Source organism: Microcebus murinus, chromosome 4, assembly GCF_040939455.1.
Source record: "Microcebus murinus isolate Inina chromosome 4, M.murinus_Inina_mat1.0, whole genome shotgun sequence".
Taxonomy (NCBI): domain Eukaryota; kingdom Metazoa; phylum Chordata; class Mammalia; order Primates; family Cheirogaleidae; genus Microcebus; species Microcebus murinus.
This window is the reverse complement of record NC_134107.1, coordinates 44,969,487-44,991,057: the sequence shown is the minus strand read 5'-3', so window position 1 is coordinate 44,991,057 and position 21,571 is coordinate 44,969,487. Positions and strand designations below refer to the sequence as shown.

General features: G+C 54.4%; 1 protein-coding gene across 5 annotated transcripts in view; it reads right to left on the bottom strand.

Moving 5' to 3' along the window:
* The window catches only part of USH1C (USH1 protein network component harmonin), a 47,201-nt gene extending 26,587 nt beyond the window's left edge, over window positions 1-20,614 (bottom strand). For 2 of the 5 annotated variants that reach the window (XM_012780660.3, XM_076002128.1), the window contains exons 1-12: window positions 20,461-20,614; window positions 10,906-10,973; window positions 9,366-9,509; window positions 9,094-9,232; window positions 4,950-5,058; window positions 4,796-4,820; window positions 4,540-4,597; window positions 4,140-4,231; window positions 2,706-2,790; window positions 1,586-1,645; window positions 1,377-1,433; window positions 936-1,078 (exon numbers count right to left, since the gene is read on the bottom strand). In XM_012780660.3, the coding sequence (XP_012636114.2) occupies window positions 936-1,078; window positions 1,377-1,433; window positions 1,586-1,645; window positions 2,706-2,790; window positions 4,140-4,231; window positions 4,540-4,597; window positions 4,796-4,820; window positions 4,950-5,058; window positions 9,094-9,232; window positions 9,366-9,509; window positions 10,906-10,973; window positions 20,461-20,496 (1,016 nt within the window). In that variant the 5' untranslated portion in view covers window positions 20,497-20,614. Of the gene's footprint in view, window positions 1-935; window positions 1,079-1,376; window positions 1,434-1,585; window positions 1,646-2,705; window positions 2,791-4,139; window positions 4,232-4,539; window positions 4,598-4,795; window positions 4,821-4,949; window positions 5,059-9,093; window positions 9,233-9,365; window positions 9,510-10,905; window positions 10,974-11,363; window positions 11,448-20,460 lie in introns of those variants that run through there. The other 3 variants (XM_076002125.1, XM_076002126.1, XM_076002127.1) reach the window with 2 other exon arrangements.
* Between the last annotated feature and the right edge of the window lie 957 nt (window positions 20,615-21,571).

Below are 21,571 nucleotides of genomic sequence, written 5' to 3'. Positions count from 1 at the left end.
ATGGGAGATGGGGATAACCTCTCCTTCCTTTTCCAAGTACATATTAAGTGCCTGGAATGCACGTGGACTTGGATTTTGACAGTACTTCTCTATTTATGAATTGCCCTCCCCACTTATTCTCTCAGGCCCCCATTCATCCTCCTGTCCTCCCAGGGGGTGAGGTGGGCCTTATCACCACAGGAGGGGTGGCCCTGTGGGGACTGCCAGGCCCTTTAGCCAGATTGCCAGGGTGTGAATCCCAGTTTGGCCGTGTGTGACTTTGGACACAAATGGCTTAACCTCTCTCTCTGAGTCTCAGTCTCCTCACCTGTAAAATGGGGTTAATAACATCTACCTCCTGGTGCTAATGTGGGAATTAAATTAAGAAACATAAACAAGGCCCCAGTACAACACCAGCAACTTGGCAGGTACTTGACAAATATCTAAAGACTCTGATGGCGCCCTGGGAGGGCCTCGAGCTCACCCTGGCGCCCTTCTACCCCTAACTAGCTTTTAAAAAATGTTGTTATTTTTAACAACTTTCTAGCTGCTGCTAGTAAGATCCTCGTTTTTGACTTATTATCATTATTTTTTTTTGAGACAGCGCCTCACTCTGTTGCCCGGGCCAGAGTGCCGTGGCATCAGCCTAGCTCACAGCAACCTCAAACTCCTGGGCTCGAGCGATCCTCCTGCCTCAGCCTCCTGGCTAGCTGGGACTACAGGCGTGCACCACCATGCCCGGCTAGATCCTCATTTTTTATATTCTTGGAGTCTTAGAGTCAGGGGGCTCTTCTCAGCACGCAGCGTGGGGCCGGTGGTCCAAGGCAGAGGACGCATGAGCTGCCCTACGACTGCACCCTCAGATCTGAGCACAGGTCGCGGGGGAAGAGGATGAGGTGGGCCCTGGGCACCGTGGGCGGGGACAGGATGGGGCGGGGCAGGGCGGCCACACTCACTGCCGCTCCATCTCCTGCTGCTCCTGGAGGATCTTGTTGGACTCCATCGCCAGCCGCTTCTGCATCAGGAGCTCTTGCCGCTGCAGCTCCCGCTGCCGCGCCTCCGCCAGCCGCTCCCGGTCTGTCATGAACAGCTCCCGGCCCTCGTGGGGAGAAAAGAGGCCCCTTGCTCAGCCCCCTGGGGAACCTGGGCGTCCACTGTCACAGCCCCAGGGGCCAAGATGCAGGGTGTCTTCCCGACACCGTTAGGTACTGTGGCGTTTGTGGTCTCTGACCCAAACTTCTCTTTGCTGGACCGAGTTCTTTGCCTCTGCTCTGTCAGAGCTTCAGGGAAGGAGACACCTTGGCCCCTTCTGGGAGTGTGTGGCAGAGATTAGGGGTCAGAGGGGCTGGGGCTGAAGGTCAGGGGTCACGGGCCCTGCCAGCTCATTCTGGACTTACAGCTCCTGCTACGACGGAGATGGTCAGGCTGCGGCTACTCTTCAGCACGTTCACAGCCTGTGGGGACAAGAGGACAATCAGCTGAGGCCTGAGAGACCACAGGAGTCCAGGCAGAGGGCACCGAGGGGCTCAGCCACTGTGGCAGTCAGGGTGGGAAGTGGGGTAGGGCGATGATAAGGGCTGGCAGGTGAAGACCCTCCACATCTCACCTCCTTGTGGTCCATGTTGGAGAAGTCGATGCCATTGACTTCGACAATCTGATCCCCTGTCTGGTGGAGAAATAAAGGATTAGCGTGTTTACACTATCCCTATACTGCAAGGGCTGCCCCAAAGGCCAGCGTCGGACACTGGGTCCTCTAGTGGCTGCACCTCCACTCTTCCTGGTGAGCAGCGCAGTTGGAAAACTCTGATGGCGCCCTGGGAGGGCCTCGAGCTCACCCTGGCGCCCTTCTACCCCTAACTAACTTTTAAAAAATGTTTTTAAAAAAAGTGTAATCGGGGTAGCCAACCCCTCAGGCATTTATCATTTCTTTGTGTTAGGAACATTCCACTCTTGCAGTTATTTTAAAGTATACCCTAAGCCATAACTGTCTCATCAGTGACCAAATATTACTCTATTAGAGGTTCATTTCTCTGGCTAAATTGACGACATTTGCTTTGGAAATCTCAATTTGTAGACACAAGAGCCTTTGGGCTTCTCATCCAGCAGAGTCGGTGTTGCATCATCACAATAACAGAACAGCTAACATTCATCGATCACCGTGCCTGGCACAGTTCTGGCATATGTGTTAATTCATTTAATCCACACAACAACCTTCGCAGGAAGGCGCCATTATCTCCATTTTACAGGCGAGGAAACTGAATCACAGGGACATGAAGTAACTTGTCCAAAGAAGAGGTTAAGAGTTCCTGCTCGGGCATTGGACTACCTAGGTTTGAATCTCAGCCCTGCTATACTAGGTACCTGATCTTGGAAAAATCCATACTTTCTCTGGGTCTCAGTTTCCTCATTTGTAAAATGGTGATACCGAGAGTCCCTCATCCTCAGAGTTCTCCTGCAGTGTGAAGGGCACAGAGCAACATCCAATGCAAGTAAACACTCACTGAACGTCAACTCTTTGATCACTACTGCAACATTCCCAAGCTCAGGACCAGTGACTTTCGGAGACGGAGAGGACTGCAGAGGGTCACACGTCCGCCTCTGTGAGTCCTTCCTGCAGCCTCCTCACCCAGCGACCGCCCAGAGCAGGCTGTGTGGGAGGCACGCTATGCCTCCGTCGCTGGGGATTGGTATGACCCCGGGCCCTGGGGCCGGCCCAGGTCACTCACCTCCAGCCCCACCTCGGCAGACAGGGAGCCAGGCTTCACGTGGCTGATGAAGATGCCGGGTTTCTGGATGGGGCCGCTGGAGATGCTGCGGGAGATGGGAAATGTGTGCGGCCCTGTCCTGCTGCTCGTCCCCTGCAGCACTTGCTCATTCTCACTGTCCTGCCCCCTCCGCCCGGGTGCCCAGTGCTCAGGATGCAGGTCACTCACGAGCTCAGGACCCAAGGCCCTCCACTGTCTACCTCTTTGGGCTCTGTCTACCCATCCTGCCTGATTTCCACTGTGACCCTAGGTGACAGCCACAGAAGACTTGTAATTTCCCCTACCCAGCCCTTCATCTAATATGCTGCATATGCTGTTTCTTCTTTCTTTCTAGCACTTTCCTGTTTATTCGTTGAGTCTCAAATGTTATCTGCTCTATAAGGTTTTTGCAAGACCCCTTATTTTATCCCAAACTAAGCCATTTGCTCCATTCTCGGTGTCCTATGACAGCTATGGCAAGGTTGGCACTTGTACTGTCATTCTCCCTTCCTAGATCTGTGGCTGACACCACATCCGTCACAGCACTCCTTCCCACCCAGCCTGGAGACAGCAGCCTTGGCCTCTACTAATGGATTAGAGCAGACAGGAAACATATTTGCCATCCCTGACTGAGAATGTAACTCCTTTAGAATCCTTGTCACCCTTTAACTATTTACATGGTTGACTTCTGTATTAGGCTGTCACCTCCTAGGGAGACTTTTTATCACTTATGCTTGGCACAAAAGCACTGAATACATGTGAAGGAAAGGAAATAAGAATAACAAATAATAATAGCTTAAATAATATTTACCAACTGCTTACTACCTACCAGGCACTAAGCTTGGTACTTTACTTTCTCCACAACTACCCTGTGATGTGGGAATTATCATCTCCAATTTATAGAGGGAGAACCTGAGGCTCAGAGTGGTTAAAGGACTGGTCTAAGGTTCTAGAGCTCCTAAGTGGGGAAACAGGGCTGGAACCGAGATCTGAGTACCTGCAGCACCTACGTGTTTAATAGGAATGCCAGGTGTGGCCCAACGCCTGTTTGGAATTCCCTGACTGCCGCTTAAGGAAGCCCACAAGCTAGTAAGTGACAAGGGAACTGTGACAGATGACCAGGCAAACAGGATCCTTTTGCAGTGACTCAACCACCCACCAAAGGAACACGGTGCTGCCTCTGGGCCTAAATTTCCTCATCTGTAAAACGGGACCTGTTAGAGCTGCCCCTCTGGCCCGCAAGGCTGCTGTGAAGCTCAGAGGGGAACTCAGGCACCAAGAAGTGTCCTCATCAGTGGACAAGTCACATCCTGGTGGGCCAGTGTCTGCTCAGAAGCAGCAGCGAGGAAGGGGAGAGGTGTAGGGCCTACCGGGGTCCACTGGCCATGAGTGAGCCCGGGCATGCCTGCCACCCACCTGCAGCCAAGGCCCCGGGAGCCCACCAGGCTGATGAAGACCTTCTTCTCCTTGTCCCGATTCCCAGGGGAGCCCAGGCCGCCCCGCCCGCCCTGCAGGAGGGATAGAAGCAGGTCACCAGGTGTTCACATGTATGCAACGGCCTCTTGAGCTTGTGAGGTCTTCAGAGTAAATGTTGCCACATTCACATGGACAGGATCGTCATCCTGTCCCTGGGGGTGTGTCTGCACCAGCCCGGCCTGGCTGGGGACCCACTGCCACACGGGGCACGCTGGATGCCCTGGGGGCCCACGTGAAGCCCCTGAGGCACATCCCCAGAGCAAGCCCTCCCTTCAGGACTGCCCGACCCTCCTCAAAGACCACCCCATCCAAACTCCATCACAGGTGGTGTGGCCCTTACCCCAGATTCTGACACAAACTGATCCACATACTGCCACTTGAGGGCCTCGTCGGGAGAGCTGGTGGCAAGGAAACATAGAAGGGCGGTTGTTAGCAGATGTTTGAGGGGCCAGGTCCGAAGTCCAGATCTGCCACATCTGGAGCCTCAGCCCCCACTGGCCCAGGAGCAGAGCGGCATGGTGGGGCCAGCCGCCAGGGCTGCTGCCAGGACCCTGCACCCACGGGAAGCGTCTGCCTTCGAGGAGGGGCCTGCTCACCTCTTCACAGGGATCAGGCCGATGTCTGCAGGGGGGAAAAGGCACAGGGGTTAGCATGGCTCCGATGCCCTCCTTCCTTCCTTCCTTGGAGCTGGGGACCCTGCTGCCTCCCTTGCCACCAGCACTGAGCCCCACCCACTCTGGCCTCACTCACGTCTCACTTTGATGGACACAGTCTTCTTGGTTCGGATGAGGTTGATGACCTCCTCGTGAGTGCAGGAGGAGATGGAATACCCGTTGATCCGGACGATCTCATCCCCTACCTTGGCCCAAGAGGGAAGAAGCAGCAGGTTAGGGGGGCGGGGCGTCAGGCAGCTGGGCAGGCTCACCACCGGCTGCTCCCACCGGTCTCCAGAAAAGGGAATCACAGCCATGCTGTCCCCCAGACTCAATCTCTAAATGTGCCCTAGTACCTTGTCACAACCAACCCACCTTGCATCAGCCAGAGGGACCCTGGGACAGGTGGCATGTCCAAGCAGCCTTTCTGGCCCATTTTACAGATGGAGAAACCAGGATGCAGGGTAGGGGCACAGCACGTGGGTGATAGAGCTAGGAGTAAAACTCAGGACTTTGTACCCTCGCTCTGGTGCCCCTTCCACCCCTGTGGGGCTCCACCAGGTTCTGGAATCCACGTGAAGGGTGACCCTTCACCCAGCTTTAAGCAGCTCTTGCCTGGACTTTGTCCTGCCCGCCCCTAAGAAGCAGGTTCACACATCTCTGTTAGTCACTAGACACTGTGACTGAGGGGGGACCTTCCGTGACTCCTGACCCAAGCGCCCATCACCGGCACACACACATGATCTCTGTTTTTCCACTGACGGAAACTTGATGAATGTTTTAACTCTGCCATGGCCCTGACCTCTGAATGCCTATTCTGGGAGCAAGCAAAGAACAGTACACGAGCACAGGGCTCTGGCATCAGATGTCCTGGGTTCAAGTCTCTTTTATTTTTATTAGCTATGTGACCTTGGGCAAGTCTCTTGAACTCTCTGAACCCCAGTTTTCCTTATCTGTAAAATGGGGAATACTGTGGTTGCTGCAAGAATAAAGCGAGCTTGTGCATGCAGAGCCAGCCTGGCACATAGTAAGTGCTCTGTAAATGGGCTGCTATCGTTACCACTAGTTGGGCTGGGGCTCTGAATACTGTGTTCACATCCCTCTTCTCCAGGCTTAGACCACAGCAGATTGGTAGATGGGGACTCGGGGGGCCCTGGATGCAGATCCATGGTGAGACTGCCCCCCCCCCACCTCCTGCTGGAGACTGCTGCTGGCTCCCCCATGCACCTCGGCCCTGGGGATCAATTCTGAAGCTCCTCAGTTAATAATCATGGGGCTGGAGGGACCCTCAGTCACCAGCTGGAACAGAGGCCCAAGGAAGTGATGTTTTGTCCAAGGTCATACAGCCAGTAGCTGCAAAACAGGGATTGGTCCCGGATGCCCCTCCCTTGCCTGAGGCCAGGGCAGGTCTGCTGGGGGCTTACCTCCACCCACATGTGCTGACCCTGTGCTGACATGCTAGAACATACAGGGGACACAAGCTGGACTCCCTGTGGGCCTGGGCAGGTAGGGGCTGGGCACACAGCCTCTGAAGGGTCCTCCAGGGCAACTCCCATCCTCTACAACTGCAGTCCCCAATCCCCCAGGCTGCAGACTGGTACCAGTCTGTTACCTGCTAGGAACTGGGGTACACAGCAGGAGGTGAGCAGCAGGCGAGCGGGCAAAGCTTCATGAGTATTTACAGCTGCTGCATCACTTGTATCACCACTTGACCTTCACTTCTTCCCCCTGACCTCCCCAGGTCTGTGGAAAATTGTCTTCCACAAAACCAGTCCCTGATGCCAAAAAGGTTGGGGACCACTGTTCTACAACACTCCCACAGAGTCACCTTCTCACTACTGCCAGGAACACTTCCCTCCCACTCCTGGACACAGATCTCAATCTTCTTGGGGACCTCACAGGAGTGGCGAGGAGCTCAAAAAGGCACAATGGGGATGATTGCAAAACATTTCTAGGGACATCTAACTGAAGGAGAGAAGCTGAACTGGCTCCTTGCACCTATTTTTTTACAACAACCCTGCAGGGTAGGAATTTGTGTCTGTGTTAATCAGATGAGGAAACTGAGGCTCAGAGAGGTGAAGCACCTTGCTCAAGGTCACCCAGATAGTGAACAGTGTTGCTGCTGGGATTTGAAGTCAGGTATCCCTGACAGACAAGTGCTGTCTCTTGGGTGTCTGGAAGCACAAGAGAAGGGCGCCTGGCCAAGCCTGGCTGCCATTCCCTGCATCCTGCCCTCCTGGATCCTTGCCACCTGTCGGAGCCCACAAGTCCCAAACGAAGGCAAGGATTACTCTGTCCATTTTATAGCTGGGACAACCAAGGCACAGAGAGTAATTTTCTAGCCCTAGAATACACAGCGAGTTGTATAGCACAGCTGCCCTGCTCAGGGCAGAGGACATAGGTTAAGGCAGGACATTCTTTAAAAAAAAACAACTCAAGTATCTCTAGCAGGGGGACAAGAGGGGACAGATGGACGCCCAGGACTAGGTCCCACTTGAGGGTCCAATAGCCTCACAGGGCAAATCTGCACAGGGTCGTCAGCCCAGCCAGGCTGCATCTGAAGCTGCCCCTCCCCTGCCTTCTAGAATCTTCTCCCAGCTGCTCTCAAATATGAGCTCTCCCCAGAAACGCACACCCCAGACAGGTCAATGGATGCAGCCATTTTCCCCCAAGCTCCTCTGGGGAAAGTTGTCTGTCTTGTTCCTAAAGGGAGCTTGCCCACAACCCCGGTGAGAACGAGTCCCACAGGGTCCCTGGCTCAGGTTGCAGGATCGACTTTCCTCTCCCTCTCGCCCTGCGTGGAGCCCTGCAAAAGGCCTTTTGTGCCGGGGCCACGGTGATATGACGATCTGAGGGACAGCGGCACAAAGGAGAGATGAACCCGGCAGCCAGAGAAAGGGTGGATAACCCAGAAGCCTGAGAAACAGCCGGGAAGGTAAAACTCTAAGTTCCATCGAAAGGCCCTGATGCTCCCGGCCACGGAGGCCCCACTGAGAGACGTTTGTCCTGGGAGGAGAGCTCGCCCTGGAAAAGAGAGGCCTCGGCTGGCGCCAAGAGAGGAGCTCATTATGTTTCTCTTCTGGCTGCATTTCTGGGCTGGAAAATGTGCTGCAGAGGAAAGGAATAATGAAGGGGCTGAAATTTCAGCCGCCACCGGCGAGCCGTGAGACAGGGATTTAGAACAAAGCGACGTCTGTCAGCTCCCTGTTTCCACCCCCACTCCATGGTGTCTTGTACCATTAGCCCTCGAGCCCCCTGAAGCCCCCGGCTTGGCAGCCGGATTGGGATGTTGATAACAAGCACGCTGGAAGCTCTGGGGTGCGGTGTGAGGGCCTCCTTTATCTGCTCATCCAAAAACACAGCTCTGGGCTCGGGTAGGAGTGAGACTTGGAGGTCTGCCCATCTCTGCCCAGGCACTGAGGTGTGAGGACCCCAAGTGGGGCACTGAGGAGAGATTTCTGGGCTTGGCTGTCAGGGGACCCAGGTTCTAATCCCAGCTCTGCCACTTACTGGCCTGCCAGCCGCTATTAACTCTGTAAACTGGGGATGACGCAGTCAACGCACATAACGAGGACTGGCTGTGAGCATGTGACCTGGCCCATTACAGGGGTTTCTTAAATCCCCCTCTCTCTGTTTACTCTGGACAAATCACAGCATTTATGTGCCAGGCACTGTTATGAGCACTTTCTAATATTCACTCATTTAATGCTCATACAACCTGAAGAGGGAGATAGCATTATCATCCTTCCATTTCACAGATGAGGAAACTGAGGCTCAGGGTTAAGTCATGTCATCCAAGTCACACAGCTTGATGAATTAGCAAAGCCAGGATTTGAACCTGGGTCATCCAACTTGAGAGTCTATGCTCTGACACATCACACTGCCCTGGGCTTTCTTTTTCCCTGCTGGGAAAAGGTGACATATCCAAAACTCAAGCGTCTGGACACGACTATGTCCCTCTCTTGGGAAGTAGGGAGGTGGGGTGAAGCGCAGCAGCAGCAGCAGCAGCAGCTGGCAGGAGGCAGTGGCCAGGTTCCCAGCTGGACTCCAGAAAACAGGCAATTGCCTGTGGCCTGATTCCTACGGGCCTACGAACAGCTGTCGGTATGCGTCAGCCTTGTCCTCCCCTGAAGGCTCGGAAAAGTGAGTGACCACATTGCACCCCCCAGCCGAGTGGGTGAGAGATGAGGGAGGCAGGAAGCCTGAGGTCCTGGCCCCCCACCCCGGACTCTCCTGCTCACCTGGAGCCCGACGCTGTCTGCCTGACCGCCTTTGATGAGGTGGGAGATGAAGAGCCCACAGCCGAACTCGAGGCCGCCGCGCACACTGAGGCCGAGGCCTTCGGGGTGCAGACGGTCCAGGCGCACCTCCTTCAGCTTCCTGCCACGGCGGGAGAGGTCGCTGACAGTCCAGCCTGACCGCCAGTGCTGCCCCTCCCACTAGCGAGGGACTCTGTCCCTCCCAGGGCCACCTCTCCCACTCCCTGCCTCGGGCCTGGGGGCTCGGCCTGCACCTGGAGCGCCGGGGGGTCAGCTGGTCGTATTCCACCTGGTGCTTCAGCGGGATCAGGGGCCGGATGGCGTCAAACAGAGGCAGGCGGCTGGGCTCGTTGATGACCAGCTTCAGGTCTCCCACGAGCACGGCCACGTCCATGGTCCTGCAGAGATGTGGGGGGTGCCTGGGACCTCACCCCTGGCCATGACCTCTGGGACCCAGGCATTTCCAGAGGAAGCAGTCCCAGCCTAGGTCCCCCACCCACTGGACCCAGGCCTAGGAATTGAGGAGAACACTCCTGAAAAGCTCAGAGCCCCTAACTCTGGCCAGGGGCCTCAGACAGCTTTGTTCTCTCATATAAATATCACGAGGAACCAGCAAGTGGGGGACTGTTAACCGATTTTGCAGATGAAATCAAGCCAGGACTTCAAACTCAGCACTGCCTGTTCTCAAGTCCAGGGTCTTTCCAGACAGGAAACCTCTGTGTGAGGTGTCGACAGCCCTTCCCACACTCTTATCTCCACTCCGACCTGCCGCTGAGCTCTGTAAATTCTACCCTCGCAGTACCTCTCACATGCTTCCTCCTTCACACTGTCCAGCCCTTGGCCATCTCCAGCCATCTGCTGATTTGCTCATCTCATCTAATCTTTTCTAAATGTAAGTCACTCCCCTGCTTATAAGCCTTCGATGGCTCCCTTCTACCCAGAGGACAAAATCCACTCTTGGCAGGCTCAGGGCCCTCCATGCCTTGTCTCCATGGAACTTCTCCAGCCTGTGGCCATTTATGATCCCTGTGTACTGTATATCCCAAGTCCTACTCCCCCAGGCTGTGCATCATTCCCCCTCCATGCCCTGTGCTTTCACGCCTCCATACTTTTGCTGCTACAAATCCCTCATCCTGGAACACCCTTCCCTGATATTCTGCCTATCAAAATTCTACTTGTCCTTCAAAGCCTAGCCCAGGCCTTGCTGGTCCTCTTCTCACACCCCTGAGGTTATAAGTGAAAACTCCTTTCTTCACATTTCTGCGGTTAGCTCTACTTAGCAGTTATTATCTTTGTGTTTGAGGTTTCTGTCCATCTCCCCATACCAGGCCATGAGTTACTGAGGGAAAGAAAGTGGATCTTACTCATTCCAGGTCCTGCAGGGTGCCCAGCATAAATGCACACAGAATGCATCAAAGGCAAGTGGGTGATCAGAGACATCTGCTGTAGGGGCTGGGGCCAGCTGGCATTTCTTGTTCTGTCCCAACAATCACGCTTGATGGAACCTGTCTGGCTACTTGACAGCCTCCCCCATCGGACTGTGAGCAACCCGAAGGCAGAGACCAGGCCGTCTTGCTCACGAGTATACTTTTAACCCCTAGCACAGAGCCAAGGACAAAGTATTTGTGTAAATATTAATATTTGCCACAGTGAGTGAATGGCGTGACCGTTTGATTCCCAGGAGCATTGAGTATCTGCCTGCTGAGCTCCTTTTCCTCTGTCTCAGAGCAACCCCAGGGCTCCCTGAAGACAGGTACGCGAGTGCCCCACGGGAGCCAGAGCCGGCACACTTACTGGTGGTACATCCGCAGCACGTCATAGAGATAGTCCTTCTCTGCGTCATTTTCAATCAGAAAATCCACCTGGAAAATCCGAAGGCAGAATTACAGCTCCAAGCCCTGCACCCCATCGCAGACCCCAGGAGGAGAAGCCATCCCCGGGGACCTCCCCAGCATCTCTGTAGGACTGGGGTCGTGAGGAGAGGAAGGAAGCCACAGGCCATACTGCCCCCCTGATCCCAGTATATCAGACCCATGCAGACCACCCCAGTGAGGCCACAGAAATTTAGCTACAAATCCAGATGTGGCCAGGCTGAGTCTCGTCTCCACGTGGGGTGATCCGTGTATATGCACAGGGATGCACACACGTACGCACACATGTGAACCCCTGTGTGACAGTGAGACACCACCACGGTGCTGCTGCTCACCCCTGGGGCTATGTTACCCATGTCCAGAAGAAGCCCATTGTCTTACCTGATGGTGGCTGTAGTGCCGGATAAACGCTTTCAGAAAGGATTTGGGCCACTCACTCAGATAACACATCCCACCCCCCAGAAGCCCCCAAACACCAAATTCTTCTGTGACACCAATGCCAAGGGAACTCCACCCAGTCCTGTCCTGGCCTAAGCTGGGCTGGCCCTGAGTTCTGTCCACTAGTCAGCCTCCTGGCCACTCCTTCCCCCTCCCCAGGTCCCTGCACGCCCCCCCAGGAGGAGAGTCAGGTTTCATCATTTCAACTTTGTTGACGTCAATGGCTGGGACTCCAAGGTTGGGTTCAGGAGCTGTTTCATTAGCACCTCAGTCCCAGGAGAGCCCTGAATTCCTCTCCCTGGGATGCTCAGTGTGAATCTCTACGCACTGCATCCTTGGCTGTCTCTTCAGCTCAGGACTGGGTAACAGGGCAACATGGAAGCTTGAGGGATCACTGGGACCGTCTCTCCTGCAGCCTCCAGGCCCAGCAGCATGGCTCAGGGCCTCAGCCCTTCACAGAGAGAAACCGCTGCTAGAAGCTGTAAGCTCCCCCGTGACTGGTCCTCAGAGAGGGGCCAGAACAGCCTTATCTCTTTCTACGATATTGCAAGGGTTCTGAAAGACTGAGGCAGTCTGTCTGTCCCAACACAGAGAGGATATGCTGAGCCCAGGCCTTGGGATTTCTAGCCCAAGTGGGGGCATAGAATGCAGATTTCTGGCCTTGATCTGGCAGTACCCCTGCCCTCTGAATCAGGCTGAGTACTTCATTGAAGGTGAGAATGACGCAGGAGGCTTGACTCACAGCTTGGGTTTCAGCTGCTGTGGAAGTTCACCCCACCTGCTCCAATGAGGGCACCCCTGCTTTCTCCCTACCTCACTGCAAGGGGCTCCCAGCCAGCCAGAAGATGGGGAGAGGAGGCGGTGGAAACATTGCTCAAGTGGGCAGAACATTTTGCTTTTAAGTTCTTTCTTATCTCTAATCCCCATCTCTGTCCTTTGTGCTGTTAAGAAAACCCTTTTGGCTTGGTTCATAAGGAGCAAGAAAACAGAACACCTTTTGAATGACTCTTTGAGCCCAAATGTTCTGCTTTCTAAGAGGAGCATAAAAATTCCATGTGCTTTGGCTGGACTGAGGACACCCCTGGGCCAAGGGCTTCTAGACTAATTTTAGCAAATGTGGTGACACGGGCGGGAATGTCTCATTGGGTGAGGCCTCAGGACTAAAGTCCTCTCCCATCCCTCTTTGCAAAACTGCATCCTGCTGCACCATTAGGTTTAGGTAGAGAGGGACTGCCCTCTGTAAAGCACGTTTATTGTGTGCTAGGTAGAAAGTTGGAGTAGAAGACTAAGGACATTTACAAGGGCCTAGGATTCTGTTCTGCTTTCCCTGGGCCTGCTTTCCCTTCCAGGTGGAGATGGTCTTGGTGGGAAAGAGCCTGTTCTGTGGGTTCCCAGGCTCCCGGCCCTTGTGGGCAGCCCCCCAGCACTGACCACTGCACGCAGGGGGGCCCACCCAGAAGTCACATCCTACCAGGCTCCTCCTGAGGCAGCCGCAGGGTTCAGCTCTTCAGCCTCACGTCCCGCCACTCTCACCAGTGAGGTCACCCAAACCCCGTCTTCAGTTCTGCCCTTGCCTGATTCTCCAGGGCCGTCTCCACCACATCCAAGCGGGACTTAGGCTGCAGCCCAACAGACCCTTCCCCCAACACACTGGACTCTCCCGTCCTCACTCAGAACATCCCATCTGTCTCCATGTCTGACTTGGCCATTGGAAGTATTCTGCATCATGTCACTTGCTTGCTTAATAGCTCCTTTTTGCATTTAAAACAAAATCCAAATCCAAGCTCCTTACCTTGACTTATCAAAGCCCAACCTCCCCTCCTGCCACTCTTCCTGGCTAGGAGGGCCTCCTTTCAGTTGCTCCCTCAGGATGACCCTTCTCCAGCCTCGGGGCCTCGGCACATGCTGTTCCCTCTGTGCATGCTGTTCCCACCCACCACTGCAGTTCCCGTCTGGGCCTCTCACCTGTGTGGTGACCCTCCTCCCCTGGCCCCCTGCAGCAGGTGCCAGGGTGTGTGCCCTTTTCTACACCATAACAGCTGGGAACGTAGATCGGGTTTATGTGGAATGCTCTTTCAACATGAATCTAAGTGATAAATCAAAAACTTGAAAAATGGCTTTTACACAGAAGATCCTACAAATGGAGAGGATCATTCCCCACCCAGAAATGTCTCCAAGAGACTCAGAGATGACAGCACTGTTCTGTTCTCTGACCACACCCGACTGAAGACACACACTCACACCTCGCCCTTCAGGTGTTAAAAGGCACGGGGAAAGAAAACTGAGAAAGATGGAAGTTTCTCTGGAAGCCTGAACTTTCAGTAACAATAGTACCATTATTCAAATTACTTTCTAAATATTTTTAAAAATTATATAGTGTCCTTTCCTCCTGGAATTCGGCCTAGCACCAGTTCAGGGATCAGCTTCGAGGAGCCCCTGCTCTAGGGCGCTCTGTACCGTGCTCCCACTGCCCTGCGCTCAGGTACACAGAAAGCACCTGGCACACAGTAGGTCTCCCACACTCCTTTCTTCCCTCCCCTCAGCTGTGCTCTTCGTTTCCCTGCGGTACCCAGCACCCTGCGGTGCACACACTGCACGCTGCTCAGTGGCATCTGCTGGACAATGAATGGACTCCACCTGCTCTAGTCGAGCACCTTCCTTCTGCCCTCTGGACCCAGTCCTGGGTCACCACCTTCCCATCACTCCTCAGCACACATCTGCTGCAGCCTCCTGGATCTGTTCCCTGCTAGTTCACTTCCAGCTCATCAGCAAGGAGTAGGTCCCAGGTACTCCGTATATGCAAGATGGGCTGTCCTCCCATCTGAACCTTGCCTTCATCTCAGGTGAGGCCCAAGTCACCTCTTCGAGAGTTTTTCCTGACCGTGGCAGCCCATGGCCTCCTCACCTGCCTCCTGGTCTGGCTCACTTATCCAGGTCAGACTCCGATTACTGACTGCCCAAAGTACCTGAGTGTTACATGTATTATCTTTAACCTCCTAACAACCCTGTGAGGTGGGTATTATATTATTCCCATTTCACAGATGAGGAAATAGAGGCTCAGAGAAGTCACAGAGCTGAGACTCCAACCTATGCCTGCTGGCTCCAAAACCTCTGCTTGTTTTCAAACTACTGCATGGCATCCACTTACCATATATAACTTTTGTATGCACTTGTCCACTGCACATTTAGTGAGCACCTACTGCATGCAAGACACCAGTCTTCTTTCTCCAACTAGGTTCAGACAGCTTTTTGTTTTCTTGGCCCCCTCCTGATAAAGGTTAGGCAGAGAAACCCTAAAGGAGCCCACTATCTACAAATAACTGTAGGGAGGACAACACCCCCTCCCCACCCAGCATTAGCATTCTCTGGCTGGTGCTCAACTGGCACTGTGCTATCGGTCTGCACAGGGTGGGGGGACCTCCACCCTCACGATCTTGAGGCCCCTTGTCTGGGGCACTGGAGGCAAAATCTGGGTTTGGGTGTGGCGCCCTCGCTAGTCTCATCTCCTGGCATTGCTCCAGATGGGCTGGCCCTTCAGGGCAGCTGCAGAGGGGAACCCACAACATTTAACCCATGGAAATTCAACTTTAGGTGTGCGCCCAGCCAAAGAAGGAGAAAGAGAGCAAGAACAAATTAAATAATGCATGTCGTTCCACTCGAAGCCTCCTGGGGCTGTTACAGGGACTAAACGAGTGAGTACATGTAAAGCACGCATGACACTGCCCAGGGCGTTTCAAGGGCTCCAACACATGTGTTAGATCTTTTCCTTTTGGGCGTCCAGTCTTCTCCACCCTGCCTTTGTCTGTGAGTGGGGGTGTCTCTGCTTGGGCTCCCAGGCCCCAGGGCGTCCTGCTGTGCTCAGCTGGTGGGAAGCAGCTGAGAGGGGCCAGGAGAAAGGCAGTGAGGCTCTTAGTCCCTGGCAGGTCCCTCGGCCTAAGGCTGCAGGCCCTGTCTGGGCCTCGCACCTGTGTGCTGACCCCCTCCCTTGGCCCCCTGCAGTAGGCGCCAGGGTATGTCCCCTTCTCTACACAGGCCCTTCATCGAGCTCTCTTGGTTTCCCCTTCGGGTGAGACACCTGCTCCCTGCTGCGTGGCTGGTGTGAAACACTGGCCGTTAGCAGTGTCAGTCCCAGCCTCTACCTTCAAGACTCACCTCACGTGTCACTTCCTCTTGGTCAAGACTTTCCTCAGGCTCCCCTACAAAGCCTATCACATCAGTCTCTGTGCACACAACAGCACCCTGTCCCCACCTCTGCCACGGGCCTCACTGAGTTGTGTTGGGACTTTCTCTCTTTACTTTCTTGTCCCCCCACAAACCCATGTGTGGCCCAGACACAGACCCAGGGTAGGAGTGTGGGGATGGAGCCAACAAACCCCTTCCCCAGCTGGGCCTTCACCTCCTGTACCTCAGTTTCCCTATCTGTAAAATGGGGATAAAGTCTCTTTTTTATAGGATTTAATCCTTCTATAGGAGATTAAGAATTGTTTTTATTATTAGTTCAATGATTTAATAATTATAAAGAATTTAGAACAGTGCCTGGCAAGTAGTAAGTCCTAAGTGTTTGTTAAACAAGACTAAGTAAGAATAAACAGATCCAAGTTCTATGTCCTCAGCAGCTGGCAGTGAGTGGCCCTCGTAAGTGTGGGTGCGATGGGTAGACCCAGCCACACTTCTTCCCAGGCCTTCACAGATGCACCCCAGAGAGTACTGGGCTCCTCTGACTCTTGTTTTCTTAGCCCCCATCTTTTTTTCTCCTTTTTTTTAAGCCACTTTGTTGAGGTGTGTAAAGAGCTGTACATATGTTACTGTATTCAACGCAATGAGTCTGGGGATGAACATACGCCTGTGAACCATCTCCACCGCCAAGGCCAAAGACAGACCCTCCATCTTTTCAGGGGGCTCCTGTCCCGCCGACTAGCTGGTAGCATTTGACCAGCGCTCGGCACAGCGATCACGCCTTCGTCCTGGCTCTCCTACCTCACTTGCTGCTTCATCTCCTCGTCCTCTTCTCTAAAAGCTGGGGTGCCCCAAGCTCTGCCCCGTCTCTCTGAGTGACTTCATCAGTCTCAGGGGTTTGAATACCGTTTACACCCCAAGGACACACCGAGGCTTGTCTCTAGTGCAGACCTACCAGCTTCTGTCACGTCTCTACTCAAAGGTCTAACGCAGCGGTCCCCAACCTTTTCGGCACCAGGGGCCAATTTCACAGAAGACAATTTTTCCACGGACTGGGGATGGGGGGTGGGGGGTGTCATGGGTGTGGGGATGTGGCATGGAGCTCAGGTGCTGATGAGAGGCCTATTTCCTAACAGGCCACACACCGGTAATGGGCTGCAGCCGGGACATGGGGACCGCAGGTCTAAGGGACACCTCAAACCCAAAACATTCAAAATGGAATTCTTGGTTTCCACCACTTCCTCCTCTGTCCTCACCAACTCGCTGATCCCAAAATGCGGGCTCACCCTTGTCGCCTCTCTCTCCACACCCACAGCCAACCCATCAGCAAAGCTGTCAGGGTCTCCTTTCACATATGTCCTGAGTCTGGCCCGTTCTCACCTAGTCCAAGCCCCATCTCTGGCCTGGGCTACTTCAGGAGCCTCCTGACTGGGGTCCCCCTCCACCCTTGGCTTCTCAGTCCGGTCTCCACAGAGCAGTCAGAGCAGTCCCTTTTAAATGTGAATCGGTCACTCCCCTCTGCTGGCCTCTCATCAGCCTTAGAACAAAACCCAAAGTCCTGACCATGGCCTATAACCAGCCCCACCCCTCCCACTGCTCTCCCCTGCACAGTTCCTCTCAGACACACTGTCCTACTAGCTGTTCCCAAACAGGCAAGCATACGCTTGCCCAGGGCCTTTAAGCTTGCTGTTCCACGTATATCCCCAGGACCCCTTCCCTCACTTCTTCCAGGACTCTGCTCAAATGTCCCCTCTTTTGAGAGGCCTTCCTGACTACCCTGCAGAAAGCACCACCTCGCTACTCCCTGCCTTCTCACCGCAGTTAGTTTTTTTCATAGTACTTATCACTGCTTGGCATTATACGATACTTTTCTTGGTTCACTTGTTAACTGCCTGTCTTCCCCACTAGAATGTGCTCTGTAAGAGAACAGGGGCTTTGTTTTGTTTTTCAAAGCTTAGAGAACCACCCGGCATATATTAGGAGCTCAGTCAATATTTATTGCCTGTATGAATGAATGAATGATTGGCAAATTCCTAGAAGGCAGGAGCTCTTTCCGACCTTCCTATTCATCCCACTCCACCCCCAGATGCCTGGTCTCGGGCAGGGTACACCAGAGATACTCATATGTGCATGATTGCCGAACAGGCAATAAATTCTTGTGAGCAAATGAGTAACCAAGTTCCTGCAGCGTGCAGGTGCTGTGAGGAGGAACAGTCTTCCTGGGAAACGCTGATCCGAGAGAGAAAACTTAGTGTCTGATTGTGCCCTGTCCCCACCATCCTGGCCCAAGGCTGTGACTTGTTACTGGAAGGGCTTGGGGTAACCGCACAAGCCCAGGGGAGCAGAGGCCCGCAGCCTGTCGGCTCATACAACAGGACACTCGGCAGGTCTCGGCTGGGAGCAGAGGGGTTACTACGGGCTCAGAGCAGCCAGGCTTTGAATTCCTATTTAATCCTAACTGTCTTGTGAGATAGGCACTAGGAAGAAACTAAAGCTCAGAGAGATTAAGTGGCTCACCCAAGGTCTCACTGACAGTGACAGGGTTGAGATCTGACTCTAGTTCTGCCAATTGCCAATAATAAGGAACAGCAGTGGACATTTGTAGAGGATTCCCTATGTGCCAAGGTCTATTCCAGTTCCCTACATACGTGTAGCTCTCACTCAGCACTCATAATGACCTTTTAAGTTAAATACTGTTATCCTTGTTTCACAAATTAGAGCACTGAGGCTCAGAGAGATTAAGCAACTTGCTTAAGGTCACATAGCACTTTCCATTATAACACAGTACCTTAAATACTACCTCCAACGACCAAGGATTTAGATTACAAACATTCCCCAGGGGAAAATTTGCTCCAAAACACTACGGAAGGGACCTCTCGAAAGCAAACTGCAAGCTATAGATTCCACCCAGTGTGTCGGTGTGGCCTGTCTCTATCCTCTGCTGCTTCATCCTCTCTCCCAGCTCCTGGGTGATCCTCAGCCTGGGAGGGGAAGGCTGCTGCGGTCTCCAAGGCAGCAGGGCACAAAGTCCAGCCCAGGCCTTGCCCAGCGTGGCGCCCGCCCTGCACGCAGGGGCATTAATAGGTAATGACTTGCGATGAGGAAGAGCAGGGCAGAGGAAACATGGCGGTCGGAGGCCCTTAGCAGCCTGTGGAGCCTGAAGAGGAGGAACAGGGCTGAACCCTGGGGCTGAGTCAGACACCACGGACCCTGACCGATTCTTGCAAAAGAGGCAGAGTAGACACCTCAGGGGGAGAAGGGAAAAGAAGACTGACATTACTTTCAGCCTAGGGGCAGGAAAGTGAAATTCAAGCCTGAGTCTTGGGGTGGGGGACGGGAGTTTGAGCTGCTTCGAAGTGGGTTGCCTGAAATTTACACCCACCAAACATCCTCCGCGGCTGAAATTTCTCCCCACACGTCCCTTTGCAACAGGAAACACTGGTCGACACTGTCACATGCGCCCCTTGATATTTGCCAGCCCCCAAACTCCTGCTGAACTTCCAGCCATCTCTCCCCCTGGGAGCAGGATCAGGGGTGCTCAAGGCCTTGTTTTCAGGAGACTTCTGCCAGTATGAGCTGACCCCCTCGTGCTCCTGCCAAACCTTGGTCCCAACACCCATCACCCAGCCATGGGTAATTACGAGTGTAGGGTCTGCCTTCCACTCATACCACCAGCAACTTGGGGGAACACACTGGATCTGGCACAGAGTGGGTGCTCAAAACATTCATTAAACAAATTACTGATCCCCAGCTCTGACACCAAGCCCCTTGCCCTTAGCCCCTGTGGCCCCCACCTTGGCTGGCTCTTTGGGCTTCTCTGGGCCTCTCTCCGGGAAGGAAGTGGTTAAGCATCCCGATCCTGCCTGCCTGAGCTTAGCCTCTCAGACTTAGACAGGGCTTTGGCTTGGTCTAAAGATACTGCCCCTGGGGGCTTTGGGAGAGCCTTGGGTTACACAGTTTCCTACCCCTAAGGCAGAGCCTGTGGGTAGCTCTAGACACCCTGGCTTCTCCCCCAGACCAAGAAGCATCCTAAGGTCTAGTGGGCAGGTCCACTGGGTCTCCTCAATGGCCTTCTCTGGCCTCAGGGCCTCAGCAGGTCCTGCACAGCTTTGGGAATAGTTCTGGGAGTGCCCTGGGTAAAATCCGGCAGCTTCAGCTTCCGGTGATGGTCTTTGAGGATCCCAGGCCACCAAAGAGTCCCCTCACTGGGACCACCAGGGTAGATGTGGCTCTGCCTCAGGCATCTGGCTGGCCAGAGCCCAGCTCCCCACACCACCCCCCTCCCCAACCTCCTGCCTTCCTCCCCCTGCCCCCTGGCCAGCACCCGTTCCTCAGCCACTTCTTTGTCCATGGGAAATGCCCTTAGGCAGGTAGGGGGCTCCCTGAAATGCTTCTGACTCTTGTTTGGGGTCAAAGGGCAGAGAAAGATATCCAGTGTCCCTTCTCTCAATTGTCACCTCTCAGATACTGCCCTAGACTCCCTCCACATGCTTCAGTAGTCCTGAGCTGGGGGCACGAGGAGAGAGGGGCATTTGCCATGGTGAGACATTCAGAGAAGTGGCCCATCTCCAGCCAAGGCTGGAAGGAATTCCAACCCGGAAGGCTTCCCAGCCCCTGGAGGGCAGCAGGAGAAAGGACACTTTCAGCAGATCAGTTTAGCAGTCCCCACACTTGGAATCCCAGTGTCCCCTCCCTCATTTTACTGAGGTTCCCTGCGGTCAGCCAAACGACCCTCGGGTGTCCCAGCCCACCCAGAGCCCTCAGGCCGGGCTGGAGAAGGGAAGGGTAGTGCCGGAGTCCATTCCCCACACTCCCCGCCCAGGATTCCCGGGTCCCAGGCTTGGGGACCCCCCGCAGCTCTGACCTTGTGCCGGAATTCTCGGGCCACCTTTCGGTCCATGGCTGGGCCAGATGGAGCCCGCGTCGTCACACGACCCGGTACTTCGGTACTTCGGGTGCCCGCTGCCGGGACCTGGCAGAAGCTGCGACAGCTACCAGCCCGAGCCGCCTTCGGAACTGGGGGCGGAGCCTGGGCCCTGTGGGCGGGGCCTTGGAGGGGCGGGGCCTTGGCGGGGCGGGGCCGCTGCGGACCGGGCATCTGGGAGGCAGGAAGACACCTGAGCTGAATCTTTGTCTCCCACTGAAGCTGCAGGAGCAAGTGCTGGTGGTGGCAGTAGTTGGGCTCTAGGCTGGTGCTCCTCTTGGAGCGGTCCCCAAACTCATGCAGTTGAGGAAGAGGATCGCGGAGACGTGGGGAGGAAGTCTGGGACTTTTTTGTGGGGGCCGGAATGTGGAGGTCCCAAGGCTCTTCACGTGAGTGCTTAGGCAGTGGGATAATCTAGTCAATTTTCTCTGGATACACAGGTAGAGGCCCATCCGCCCTCCTGAGGCTGTCAGCCTTTGCCACACATCTCACCTTCCGCATACATTCCATCGTGGCCTTCTGCATGCTCTTCTCCCACTGGGAAGAAATCAGTCCTTGCTCTGTGAATTCCTTGGGGGCAGGGCTGGGTCTCACTGTGCCCTGCAGGGGCCTGAACCGGTGTGTGGGAGTGCCCCCATCAACCAGCTTCCTCTCTCACCTTCCCTAGCACCCCCCAAACAAAACAAAACAAAAATCAAACCCCTCCACGCACACACATCCACCCAAGCATGGAAGAGCCTGGCAGTGACACCCTGATCTATGGCTGACCTTTACCCCGGGCTCAGACCGTCTGATTCGCTTGATTCAATTCAGTGAGTGTTTGCTTAGCTCCTAGGTCTAGTGCTGGGTGCAAAGACAGTGTTGAAGAACCACACCTGGGACAGACTGAGAGTTTCACAGCCAGGAGAGAGGTGATAAAAATGTGTGGATGATGGGGGAACTTATGCCTAAACTTAACCCAGGGTAGGCACCTGACCCCTTTGCACCATGTCAGGGGCACCGGCAAGGAGGTGGACAGCAGCCCACATCAGGTGACCACGTACAATCGTAA